At 35.2% G+C, this 14,437-nt stretch overlaps 1 protein-coding gene across 1 annotated transcript; it reads left to right on the top strand.

Moving 5' to 3' along the window:
* Window positions 1–3,539: 3,539 nt before the first annotated feature.
* On the top strand, window positions 3,540–14,188 carry DTHD1 (death domain containing 1; the record flags this gene model as incomplete). The annotated part of the gene is given in 18 exon segments (XM_082281995.1): window positions 3,540–3,840; window positions 4,462–4,568; window positions 4,570–4,782; window positions 5,472–5,651; window positions 6,444–6,458; window positions 6,462–6,546; window positions 6,549–6,687; window positions 7,529–7,693; window positions 8,276–8,405; window positions 8,409–8,463; window positions 8,466–8,518; window positions 8,522–8,564; window positions 9,774–9,991; window positions 9,995–10,018; window positions 13,265–13,321; window positions 13,890–13,950; window positions 13,953–13,975; window positions 13,979–14,188. Coding segments are annotated over 18 exon segments (2,079 nt in total).
* Between the last annotated feature and the right edge of the window lie 249 nt (window positions 14,189–14,437).

The following is a 14,437-nucleotide window of genomic DNA, read 5'->3' as shown; positions in this document are numbered from 1 at the left end:
ATCTACTTTCCTTGGCATGGGGTCCTCCCCAGGCTGCAGGATATCTGCTCCAGTCTGGTCTCCCATGGACTGCAAAGGAATCTCTGCCCCATGTCTGCAGTACCTCCTCTTCCATCTTCTCTGACTTTGTTGTTTGAAGGGCTGGTTCTCACACGTTTTTCCTCAGTCCTCACTTTTCTTTGGTGTTCTTGTACTTTCTTAAATATCTTCACAGGAGCTTTGCTCTGTGCTAAGTTCAGTCCTGCAGTAGGTGGACATCAACATCTTAACATTTATCAAAGAAGAAAAAACTAACATTTCTGTCTAAGGTCTATCAGCATTAAACCTCAAAAGAAGAGTATCCAACAGCCAAGGGAGGTGATTCTCCCTGTCTACTCCCCCCTTGGGAGACCTCACCTGGAGTGTTACATAAAGGTCTGGAGTCCCCAGCACAAGGACATGGACCTGTTGGAACAGGTCTGGAGGAAGGCCATGAAGAAGATCAGAGGGATCAGAGCATCTCTCCTTTTAAGAGAGGTTGAGAGAGTTGGGGTTGTTCATGCTGAAGAAGACAAGGCTCTGGGGATACCTTGCTGCAGCCTTCTAATTCTAAAAGGGTCTTTTAAAAAGAGGGAGAGTGATTTTTTTTACACAGACACTATCACCTATAGTGGTAGTCCGGGAGGGAACAGTTTTAAACTAAAAGAGGAGAGATTTAGATTAAATATTAGGTTAGGAAGAAATTCTTTACTCAGAGAGTAATAAGACACAGGAAGAGGGAGAAAAAGGCAGAGAACTTGTGGATGTTCCATTCCTCAAAGTGTTCAAGGCCAGGTTGGATGAGGCTTTGAGCATGCTGGTCTAGCTGGTGTCTCCGCCCATGACAGGAAGGAAGGTTGGAAAGAACCTTAAAGATCATCTGATTCCAATCCATACCATTCTATCCTTCTATGATGATTCTATAATGCAAAAAGATAGAAGGAAAGAGATTACAGACAGAAATGTTTAGCTATGCTTCTGTTTCTGAGTCTTTGGCCTACAGGTTTATAAAATCTGTAATAATAAAACATTTTTGTTTAAAAAGTCTCCTCCTAGGCTCCAGGCAAGCTAGCTGTCCTGTTGACCTCATAGTTTATGTGATTTTTTTTAAATTCTCTTTTTATCAGGTTTCCAAGAATCATTCTCCTTCCAAAAAGCTGCTATTCCTCACCTGACAAATTCCCTTAAAACAGTCAGCAAAGATGTTTGGAGACAGTTGCATATAAGCTGCCTCTGTGTTCTAAAGCCGTGTTATCAAACATCAGAAAAAGCATAGAAAGCAAAGTGTTAGAAAAGTGATGGGGGAGGGAAAAACACAAAAGAAGATTTATTTTGAGGTTAACCTTGTAACTGAATGCAAAAAATGTCTTTCCCTGTGACACAATCGGATGGTATACTGTTAAAAGGCCATATCTTTTCTTGCCCATATTAGAAAAGTCACATTTACAGCCTAGGAAAATGCCATTGTTTTGAATTACCCTGTTATCTTCAAATTTGATTTTAGGAAAGTTTAAAGAGCTGTACAATTTGTTTGAGGGCTTTTTTATTTGGTTTAGAAAATGCAAAATTCAGGGAGGATATGTAAATGTTGGCAGTTTTGTCTAAGCTTGAACTTTGCCTAACAGTGAAACTGGGAAGTGGTCTTTTACAACCTCTTCTGCAAAAAAAGCTCTGTTATTTCCAATCATTTTGTTTTATTTCTCAGTCCTTTTAAACTATTTAGAATTTCTTCACTACTGTAAGAGTGTCTCTGGAAAAAGAGTAAAATAGTATTTTCCTTTAAACTACCAGTGTAAACAATATTTTAAAAATGTATTTGCTTCTTTTTTATTTTTTTTCCCAAATATAGTTAAAATCTAATAAGTCACTTGGGAACTGAGGAAGTATTAGAAAGGAATAACTTTTAGACCTAGTTAAATAAGCAAAAAGCTATTCTGAACTGTACTCTTTGTAGATTTAAATTAATCAGGTGCAAATAGAGATGTGAGTTCTATCTAGATCACATAATGTCACTCATTGATATGTGATGACATTCTTAATAAAATTATTTTCCAAGTGGAAAACCTTGAAGTATTGATTTACCTCATATGACATTTTTAAAAAAGTGAATGTAAGTCAAAGGCTTCCTGTAAGACTTGTATCAGCCCTTTCTGTTTTCCTTCCCTTGTGTGTCTCTGCGCACTGTAAGTAGACACCACACCATACTTTGTTGTACTATTTTCTTATTTGTGTTGACTTTCATGAGATTTAACCTGCAAAACAAAGTTCTCCAGGATCTCATGCAGCAAACAGAAATAAGCCGAAAATTTTCTGAGGTTTGCAATATATCTAACTAATGAAGATACCACTCCAATTATAGAGGTTGACAGCATAAAATGAGGGAAGAGCTCTAAATAATAGATTTGAAATCCTTGCAGAGAATATCTGGAATAATTTCTAAAAAAAGGTTTAAGATAAGGAAAATGAGGGATCATAAAATATGTAAGTTAAAATCTTACATGAATGGTGCACAGTGATTGCGTGCTTTTTGTGCATTTTTCCTTCGCAAAGTGATTTTAGTTATATGCAAGGGCAACATTCACCATCCCTGTAACTGGGTATTGCAAACTGCTGAGCTTCAGTATTATATGCAGGCTGGTGATTTTATGTTATCATTTATTCTTCATAGCAAAAACTCAAGAGTTGTTAAGGTTGAGTATAAAATTAGGTCCGTGTATATTAGCTTTGCTAGAGACCCACACATTAGAATCTTGCAGGATTCAATTTTAGGAAATACAAGTTTGAGTTTTAAAGATCTTCCCAAATTGATTTGACTGTTATTTATCAATGCCATGATTTGGATTGATTGTCATTAAGAATTTAGCTAGTGTCTGATCATTGGAAAGGTGTTCATTACAGTTGCCAGAGTAAATCTTTGACAAATACGCAGTTGTTCTTAGACAAGTACAGAAATGTACTTGTCTATATTCAGTTCTTAAGAAATTGACTCCAGCTGAAAAGCCAGGAAATACAGTGTGATTCATGTATTGAATGGCACTATGGGATCATGTGGAATTCAATAAGTACACATATAATAGTTTTCACATTTTCATCTAGCTTTTATAGCACTATTTAATTGGGTTGGGTTTTTTTTGCCTCAGAGTACAATGGAATTATAGATTATCTGCTGAAAGTGAAGGATTATTTCATAAATACAATCTCACACCTTCAAGAGTCAGAAAATAAATTTTATGCTGCAAGCTGCAGACAAGATGGTGATTCTCAGAACCAGACTGGTCAAAATGCTTCTAAAGAAACTGATGTGCATTGTTAGGAAGGAGAAGCAACAGACTCTGTGGAAGCATCTCCCAATCCCAGTCAGCAATTCCAAAGAACTCCTTCCGTGAACAAGATGGAAAGTGAAAATGTTAATCAAACCCACACAAGTGAAATTAAAACTGTAGGAAAAGTTGCATCATAAGCTGAAAACAAATCTGCTCAAGAACAGGACACTAGTAAAGAATCTCCAATGGAAAAGGAAGATGGTGAACACCGACTACCAATCATCTCTTTTACAGAGAAAAAAAGAGTACAGTGGAAAGAATAAACTTCATGGAGGTAGCTCTGTTACTGAAAAGCCTCCAGAACTGGCTTTTCAGGATGCTCTTACAAGGAATGAGGAAGACATTCTGTCTGGGACATTGGAAGACATTTATGACAGAACCATCACAGATAGTTTTGAACAGGATAAAAAGGAAGAAGTCAGGGACTCTTTAAAAGGGTTAGAAAGTGAAGAGCACAGCCTGACAGAGAAAATGGAAGGCAGTAAAATGGAATCAAATGGTGAGATTTTTAGTAATTACCTAAGTACCTTCACATCTTCAGTACAAACCTAAGATCTTACCTCTGTGAATCCTTCTGTGAGTGATTCAGAAGTAGTAAAAAAATCTAGGTACTGGACAAACAAAGAGTAAGCACATATTCTTCCTTTTTTTAGGGATAGATGTACCTAATTATTGCTTATTAACTTATAACATGTGCGTGCAGAAATGCAATATACATGTACTGAACAGCTGCTGGTCATGCAAATAACAGCCTTTTACAATTTAAACATGCGCAGTGAAGATCTTTCCCTCTAGTCTAAAGTAAACTCTAAGTTTCTATTTGCATAATTTTTTTTATGCCAGAGAGGGACTGAGTCACAGCCAATAAACTTAATAATCCTCAAATTGTTGGAAATTAGTAAGAAAGGACTACAATTCATCAGTTTTACAGTAATTTGTAAGCTGTTCTGAAACAGGTAAAAAATTCATTATTTTCTCATTTATTCATAAACATGTTTTTCTGAATTATGTTTTTATGCTTCTTTGTAGCACATCATTACATTGAAGTATTTAATTAAAAATACAAGACACTACCCCACTCAAAAGACAAAGTTTTTTGGGTTTTTTTATAGATTTCTAGTCAAAGAGAGTGGTAAAAATAAACAGGAAACAGGTTGTGCTATTAAAGCCCCTGCAATTTTTCTGGAGAATCTGAAGTGTAATATACTCAATGGCACTAGTTCCTTGGGCAGTGGATGATTCTGAGGAGCTGGTCAGCAGTGTCATCAGTATTGAATGCTATGATTATGAAAAACTGCTTTTCCCTATCAACATTGCAATCCCATTTACATCATGCTTCAGAGGAAATTATCGGGAGATTGTGGTGAAGGTGACTGATGTGAACTTTCAGTCAAACTACTTAACTCCTATTTCTTTGCAAGGATACCAAGGAAACCATAAGGTGGGTAACTCTCATCAAAACATTGTAAAAGCATTATTTCAGGTTCCCAGATAAGTCTCTCTGGAGTTTTTCAAGTGAAGTTGTCAATATTAAATCATATTGCCCATTATGTGTGGTAAAACAGAACTTTTCTTCCTACTTTCTCAAGAATGAATTCTATTTGAAAACAAGTATTTAATAACATTCTTTTTTTCACTTACAATGTTAAGTATGTGCTTGATCCCACAATATTAATGGTTGAGTAATGTTTCATGATTTTTGTAAATAAGTGCAATGCGTTGCATTATTCGATAAAAGTAAAACTTAGGGGGAATTACCTTTAGATCACAACAAAGTAACACAATTCCATGTGTATAAGTACAAACTCCATATCAAAGGAACACAGGATGGTTCTCTTCTTTTGTTGTTGCATTGGACAACAACACCCAGTCTACAACTCATCAATTCAATTCATCACCCAGTCTACAAGTTTATTTCATTTCACCCCAATCATACACTGCAATATTAATGACATCACATAATGACTAGAGATCACCAAGTACTTGGGCATGCAGGTGGCAATAATATTCAATTTATTTTCATTTTATACTTTGCTCCATAAAGAATGTTGCCTTCTCAAAATGCTTATCCACTGTGAAACACAACTTCCTTTCCTTCCAGCACTCTAACCCCACATTCTCTTTATCCAGGAGGGCTTTGTAGAAGTAAAAATTCATCATCTGGGTGTTTTTTCTGTGTTGTCATGCTTAAAGAAGGAAACATTTACTGTTCCAAAGGTAGGACTCTTACAAAAGCTGAGTGTGGATTCTCAAATCTCTTTCTGTTACCATCCAGAAGCATTCAGTTCTCCAGCACCTATGCAGTTAAAGGTAAGCTTGAAATATGTGATACTTGTTCCATAAGCCTGTTATCTGATCAGTTCTGAAGTGAGTATGCCAATGATGTTAAAGTGCAATCTCTTCCAGTATCAGAAGTCTACAAAAAGGGGTTGCAGTTTCACATCCTGTACACGCAAATTTCCTGTCAGCTTTGTTAAAACCACATGTCAGGGATATCTTTAGCTAAAAAGAAGATCTATCTACCTTTGTTCAATATAGTTCAGAAAATACAGCAGTTTTCAATAAAGATGTGTCATCTCAAACTTTAATTTTTTGGCCCAGTTGTCGAGTTAATGGAACCATTTTTCTCACATGACTTTCATCCTTGGTGCCAGCAAGTGCAACAGAAGGTTTTATCATGTTTTAGTCTAAGGCTGAGCATAATCTCAAATTTTGCTTCCATTATAATATATTTCTCCCTTTTCCATAAAAATGTTAATTTGGAAGTAGGGAGAAACTAAAATTATGGAAAAATCCAGATTGGAAAAATCCAGATTACAAAAATCTCATAAATTTTTCAAAATCTGAGGAAGGTCATGAGTTTCAAAATATTTTAGTCAATAAAAGTTCCAGGTTTTGATAACATTCAAGCATTTTCCTGTGCTTTGTATAAAGTGCTGGTACTTGGATAAGGTTGTTCTTGGGTTAAAGAGAGGAGTCTGATTCTTCTGTGATAGCCTATCCAACTCCAAAAGATAAACCAATTTCTAAAAAAATCAGGCATGTAATGGAAGGTTGGGGTTTTTTTTGCTAGTTGATTGTACAATTTCTTTCTGCATTTAGATTCAGCCAATTGAGTGATCATTGGTTTCAGCATTGAAAGCAAGGCATGATATGTACCACTCAGTGATATCTACGAGTGCACTGGTTCATGTCCAGCATCCTTCACCCAACCTTTTAACAGCTCAGTCACTATTACTCTACTCTGTCCTCCAAACCCAGAAAAAAAAAGGCAAGGAAATGACACAGAACATGCAAGAGCCATTAGTGTTACAGTAAAGAGGGTTGCTGCAGCCTACCGTCCTTGGTATGAACCTCACCTCAAATTCACCATTTTTTAAAACATCAAAATCAATTATTTTAACAGTTGTTGGTAAATAATTTCTTGGATTAAAAATGTGTTTGTTCCTTAATATAGACTGCCATACTTAGGAGCACTGTAAGAAACACTAGAGCAAACCCTAAAAATTCCATGCACTAGTTTCACCAGAAAAATTAATACAGTATTTGATGTATATTCTTTAAATATGCTGACCACTACATTTCTAGCAGAAGTCAAAATGAAGACAGTGTGAGGTTTTTTCAGCAAGAAATACTCAGGCATTTTCAACAAAGTTAGACACAGAACATGAAGAACAGACATGTCTTAAAGCTGCTGTGTTCATAACACACTAAGTTCATTTGAGTCTGAATTTTCTGATGTCTACTTCTACACATTCCAACAGCTACCAGAATCGAAACGCACGGCACAATGGTTTATAGTAGGTCAGTTTTATGGTAACTAGTAGGTCAGTTTTACGCACTAGATAAAGGTCCAGATTTTTCCAAAGTACGCAGTACAAAACTTCTAAAACACAGACTTTTTGGCATGTCTTAAAAATATATTAAAACATTGGGAGTCCTAAAGAAAACCAAGATAATCTCTAAGTTTCAGCTGTGTCTGGAGAACTGGAAAAAAAACAATCTCTTAATAATTATATCATTCACATACTCTCGGGTATAGTTCCGGATATAGATTTTAAGCAAGGTGGGTAAACCAGAAAAAGTCATCAAGAAAAGCAGAGGGGAAAACAGCTACAAATACAAGCTTACTCTTTTGGAAGAACTATTTTTTATGTTATTTTTTTTATAATTACTTGGCTTTCCAGGGCTGTGAGCACTTCTGTGAGAAGAACTGGGGAGAATCTCAGTGATATTTTGAAATTATTAGGTCATGGAAACAAAGAAGAGGGGTGGAAGGTGTTTGATGATGTTATTGTCCAGAATGCACAGAATGGGCTTGTATCATTTGAACTAAATGAGCATTCAGAAAGGTGATGTATGAATAATTTAACAAAATTTTATTTATGGAAATATTTACTTACGTGTTTACAAATCAGTGGAAATTTGTAGTGCTAAGAAATCATACCTTTTTAACCATGAACTTGTTTTTTCTTCCACTTTAAAGTATAGGATCATTTATATTTGTTGCTCATAAAAAGAAAAAACCCAACATTTTCATTTATGTAATGTGCACAGTGTAGTACATAGAAAACTCTAAACAGGAAATGCAGATATCACTCTTAATTGGAAAATGGGATTTAGTTCTCTAACTACAAAATCATACTTTTTTTAAAAATTCTTATTAGGAAATATTCTCTTGCTTTCATGTAAAATTCATATATATATGAAATCAGACATACAGAGTCAACATACTCTACACAAAAAAAGCGAGCAAATTTCCACTTTTTCTTCTGTTGGAAACAAGGATAAAAAGAAGGTAGCAAAAGCTTCTTGGAGACTGAGCCCCATATTATTTTTAAGAATAAATTATTAGCAGTTGATAAAATTACATAAGATAAAGCTATTTAATTTAATTTTCTTCCTTTTTTTAAAAGTTTTTTTTCTTAATACAGCTTTGTGGTCATTCACCTTTCATTCCTTTTGGAAAACACATATCTTCTCCTCTTTGCTCAGGCTCTGGAAAAAGCTCTTCATAGCACGATGACTAATGTGATACTGTATCAGAAAAGAGAAAACCCATACTAAACAGTAGTTTTGCTGCCTGCATCCAAAGAATTGACCAATGAAATTCAAAATCTCCAGGAGAGGGTTGTTTTGGTCCCCCAGAACCTATACAGCAGTTCCCATTAAGAGAATGAGAGCAGATTCATTTTAGATTCAGAGGAAATATTTCTGCTTCAGGTAAGGCATTTAATTCATGCATCTGTATGAACATTATCAATTATCTCAACTACTAAAAAGTGCTGTATGGGAACACTGTTAGTTTGAGGTTAGTCACAGTACATTTGGTTATTTCAGTGTTTTATTGCTTGTCAAAAAAAGAAACATGGAACTTAATGGGAAACTGCTTCAACTGAAAAGAAAATGTAGTACCCGAATGAGTTCCTGAGCAATGTGCTCTGGGTGACCCTGCTTTGAGAAGGAGAGTTGGACAAGATGATCTTTAGAGATCTCCTAAACCCCTGCCATTCTGTGAAACCTGGTCCCTCAGAAATACATGGTATTTTATGAATTATTTCCAAAGGACAGGTTTCTGTCACTGTTTTATCTGTGTAAATTCACTCAGAATGAGCAAGAAATCCAAGGCAAAATGTTGCCTGTTATGAGCTGCACTGTGAATCGAGGTGATGAGAGAGAGTGTTTTGCCATTTGCATTAGCGGCAGAGAAAATTCCATGCAGTGGCTGCCACCATTCAGAGGCTTGCTTAAAGGGAAAAGAGATAAGAACCCTCAGAAAGGTTTTCACCAAAATTGCATATAGGCTCTCCTGTCTTAGATTGAACATATAAATATGTATTTGGCCCTCTGAACATTTTGTACACAAACTCTCCCATTGAAAACTGCATTAACCCTAAAGAAAGGAACATTCTTCAAAAAGAGAAGTCTCCAGCCCCCAAGAAATGCCTGCTCATATATGCAAAGGATAGTCTATACACGTGTCAAATAAATGGATTTAGAAATCCTAAAAATGCATCTACCCCTCTGCTGCCATTCATTTTGTTGTTACAGACAGACATCCATCCTAAATAACCAGAAAGCATATACTTCTAATTCCATTCACAACACCCTTTTATTTTTATTCTTCTCTGTGTTATGTACATACCTCCTTTTGTGTTCCTTGCTTTTCAACTTGTAGCACTGCCTTCACCACTTATTCTTTAACCAACTATTAAAGGGCTAAGACAACTGGCTATGAAAATATGTCTACTACTGAAGCAGGCTGAACTCAAATGTTCAGTAAAGTAATCATAATGATAAAGAGCAACCAAGGAATGTGATTATGTGATTACCTTTACGTGATTACCTTTACTTGAATTATTTTAGATGCCATGCATCTGAATACAGGGTGAAAAAAAAAAAGTTTTTTTAATTTTATTGTATGAACTGCAGAAAATGGAGAAGACTTTGGGAAAGTCTACAGACTGATTTTTCATTCACAAATAAAACCCAGGCTGGAGCTCCAAATTAAAGAAGTGGATGAATTTGGTAATTACAGTTCACCTCATTACAAAGGAACAGCACTGTTTTATAAAATTACCAGAGAGATGATAACAAAGAAATGGGAACAAAATTTACCAAATGGTGAATATCAACACCAGTCTCCACTGTGAAAATTAGCATTAACATTACCAAAGGTGGGTTTCTCACTTGATAACATTAGAGACATTTCCCTTTTTCCCTTACCATTAAAAGGATCTCGGTATGATTTTTGATTTACAGATACACACAGGAGTCACTGATGGAGTTCTGATCCATCATCAATTGTACAAACATTCTCAGAATTTCTCTTAGCTGTAGGGAGGGAACCGTATCTAAGTATAAGCATAGAAAAATTTCTAGCAGAAAATTTTCACCCATCTACTCTCCCCAGCTGATATGGCACTGTGAAATTATTACTGAAGTTTCAGTTAAATCATTCTTGTTTCAGTGTCTTGGAAGCACAGAATTGCAAATTACTGGATCATTAAAGGGTTTGTGTAACCTGTCTTCCACCTATCACCTGATTATTCTATTATTCCTGATTACCCTCTGCAGTACAGCCATGTGAGCAATTATTTTCACCTCTGGTGAAAACTAATGCTACATAAATCAGTCTTTAATATTCCTGCAATGAAATCTCATTGTAAACTTTTCAAAGAGCCTACATACCAGCACCCTATACTGCACTAAACTAGTTGCATACAAGTTGCATACATTTTAATATCAAAATATGTACAGAAACACTTGGTCTAAATTTCTGGTGACAAACAGTAGCATATCTCTCTTTTTGAATTTAATTGACTTCACACTTTTCTCAACAAAATGATTTTTATCCAGATGATAGTTAAAAGCATCTGGAATCCCTGATTTTGGTTGTGACAAAGACAGATGGAATCTTTTTAAGGCAACCATTCTGACTCCTATATTTTCACTCATTTCTGTAAAATGTCCACCTAAATTTCTTTTGTAGAGAAGGCAGTAACTGTACGATCATAAGCCATTTTTTATACGTATGTGACGGCATTAGCCACTTACAAATATATTGTTGACAGTGGTCAAAATAATGGTTTTTTACTTTGTATGCAAACATTCACATGAGTTTTTGTTTTAAACATATGTTTTTTACAGAAGTAATCTGATTTTCACTAATATTACTGTTTATGGTGCTTTCATTTCTTCAGCAACAGAAAACACTTGTTGCTCTAACCTATTATTTTTGACACAAATCAGATATAGTGCATTAGGTTCTGATGTTAAGTCTGTGTGTGCATATCTATTGATTTCAAAGATTTTGTATTTATGTGACACTGGGCTAAGGAGTTAAAAGATTAATTTCTCCTTTTCTATGTGTCCTGTTTGATATGCTACTAGAGTCTGGTCATGTCTGAAAGGTCCATTTGACAGAGCACATCAGTGTTACTGTCTGGGAATGCTTTGCAAAAATAGATTGCCGTAATACATACAGACATTATGAAATTACTATTCTGCTGAAGTTTTATGTCTAATGATTGTCTAACAGCAGAATAGCATGTTATCCCCTGCTTCAGAAAGGCAGCTACTTGGCTAATTGCAGGGCTTTCCAGACTAGAAAACTGCTTTGACTGCTGAGAGTATATTACTTAAGCTGACAATCAGAATAGCAGAACCACATGCCAGTGCAGCTGAACCGTGGGTGAATTTAGCACTTCACCACAGACACTTAATCTTTAAAGGCAATTTAATGTTTTAGATCTAATGCATTGTATATTATTACACTATTTCTAGACAATACTAATTTTCAATTCTTATAATTTTTACTACTATTTTAACATTAAGTAGCATAAATGGTTCCGATTAAAGTCAATGAATGGGTAATTGAGTTCATCTACAATAACTTTGAAGATCTAATACAGACCTTTGACATGCTAAATTCTCATTAATGAATGAAAATAAGTTTAAATATAAATGCATAATTAAACAAAGCCAAAGAAAGCTTAGAAGAAAAGCAATGCCCCCTTCTGGAAGAGCTTTATATTCCCTTTATTCTGAGAGGTTTTTATCCATGTCGTTCTATCTTCACACTGGGGTACATCCAACGACAGAACTTCTGTTGAAGCATGCAAAACGAGGCAGATTCCAATCATAGAATCATAAAATAATTTGGGTAGGAAGGGTCACCTAGTCCAATCCCCAAGAACTCAAGAGTAGTAGAGCACAGGATGGTTTTGCACTGCCATGTAGTGCGTAGTGTGTGCATCCTGTGCACACTGAAATCACCTCCCAGGATGACTGCATACAGACCTGATGAAAACTTGTTTAATTCACAATAGGTAATGTTTATGAATGTATTGACCTTATGACTGTGCAGCTCAGTACATCTGAGACACTCCAAATATTGAGCAATATTTAAAATCTGCATTATAGAAGTGATTAAGGTCAGCTTCATAATGCTCAGTGTATCAGAAAGAAAAGGAGAATAATTTTTTCCAGTCAGAGTTTCATGCTCGTAATTCACAAATGAAAAGCAGAAGATCAGAGAATAAACTTCAGGCAAATCTCCTCAGGAGCTGTGCATAAACAGCCAGGTAATACAACTGAATGTGTGTGACAAAAATAACACGGGTACTAAAAAAGGGTAATTTCATTTTTATACAAAAATAAATCTGAATTTCACTTCATACAAATGAATCTCTTTTTGTGCTCAATGCTTATGTAAGTAGTTTCTTGATCTGTATGTAGTAGGAAACAACACTAAAGCCCAGAAGACTTTCACCTTTCGCAGCTATCGGAAAAACAGGACAAAGTATTTTTTCTCTCTCTCCAATGTTTAGAGGAAGAAAGAGGAAGAACTTTGTACTTTCTAATGGAACTTGTCATTTGAATTTTGGTGATTTTTCATGATGTTTTATTAAAAGTTGAGCTATGTAAAATTAATAACTATAGCTACAAATATAGTATGTTTACCTGACCTAACAACAGCTACTGCATACCTAAAAATTGTTCTTTTCTTTGAAAGAAAGGCAAAGTTAATGCAGTATTCAAAATTAGAATCTTTAGCATCTACAAAGTTTCTATACAGATTTTGTATACCCCCAGTTTCCATACATCAGTTATGGCAAAATGCTATTAATCAAACATGTAAAATTGCATGAAGGATGAACTTTTTAGAAGAGATAATAAGCATATTTGATGGATGCAAATATTATTAATTTCTTTATTTAAATAGCTATACACTGTTTTATACCTGCTGATGATGTTAATTGGTTTTCAATAATGACAAAAATCTTCCATGTAAGTAGAACAAATGTTAAATGCTAAGATTTAAATCCCCAATGAATTTACTGCAATCCACTCCCAAAATCATATGCCTCACCTTTTACTCATTCAGTAATTTCTCTTTCCTCACACATTTTCTTAAATAGCATGAAAAATTGATCAACCATCCACGAATCACAAAAAGAATTTTTTCTGATCATCAGGTAAGAAAACAACCAATAAAATAATATCAACATAAGTAAGAGCTGTACTTGCTATTTTTTTTTAAATGCCAAGATTTGTTTCAGCTGTAACTGACACTTTCAAAAGCCATATTCCAGAAGGAAATAGTTAATGTGTTAAGAGATAGTCAAAGAAACAAAGATCTGTTTAGCAGGAAATGCAAAAGCTCTTGTAAGATACTGTTATGATGGGATGTTTGAACAGTATATAATTTTCTGTGTAAGGAAATTCAGTTTGTACTGGAAAGCTCCAGTATAACTGATGAATCAGTTACTGTAAATACTGAAACCCATTTATTTTATTGCTAACTTTCCCCATTCAGTTCCAAAAATTATAGGTCTTTGCTGAATCTGCTCTTGACTAAATTCACTTCGTATCGCAGTGCAGTTACCAAAAATGGCATTGGAAATGAGATGGGATGATGTTTCCACCAAAGTAAAAAACAAACCCTATTTAGTTGGAGAGTTTACCCACTGAGCCTCCAGCTTTAAAGAGCTTTTCAAAAAAAGGAAGATTTATTCTTATTTCACTAATTTTTGCCCTTCAGAGGCCCTACGGGACAATTTGCTGCTTTGGCTTGCAGAAGAGCTTGCAGAAGATAATACATCATTGTTGCTTTATGTTTACCTGTTCGATAGAGCATGCTTCAGCTTGTTAGGCTGAAGTGCCCTGATAATTTAACACACCAGATCTATGAGCTGCTTTGCTGGTGGAAAAAGACCCTTCCAAGGTCAGCTGATAAACAGCTATTATCTGTCTATATCCTGTCTCGCTATTTGCAGAAGAGTGGCAGAAGTGATCTTTCAGAAGAACTTCATTTAAAGTGGCAAAATAAGGTGTTCACTTGACAGAATCTCTGGTCACTCACAGCCCAATTTCTGTTGTTGAAGGGTATGAATATTTCTATGACACTTCTGGGTGAACAAGTGACAGGGATATCAGTTAGGATAAGGCTATTTATTTGTTACTTTGCAACCTCTACTAAAGCAAATAGCAATGTCCTTGTTTGATAAAAGTGAACATTTCTTATGTTGAAAACATAGGTATGAATAATTATAGACTGATCTGCATAGATTTCTGAGGACTTTAGCTGTTTT

The sequence above is a fragment of the Coloeus monedula genome (genome assembly GCF_965178545.1).
Source record: "Coloeus monedula genome assembly, chromosome: 5".
NCBI lineage: Eukaryota > Metazoa > Chordata > Aves > Passeriformes > Corvidae > Coloeus > Coloeus monedula.
Note: the sequence above shows the minus strand (reverse complement) of the source record. Positions and strands in the feature narration are given on the sequence as shown.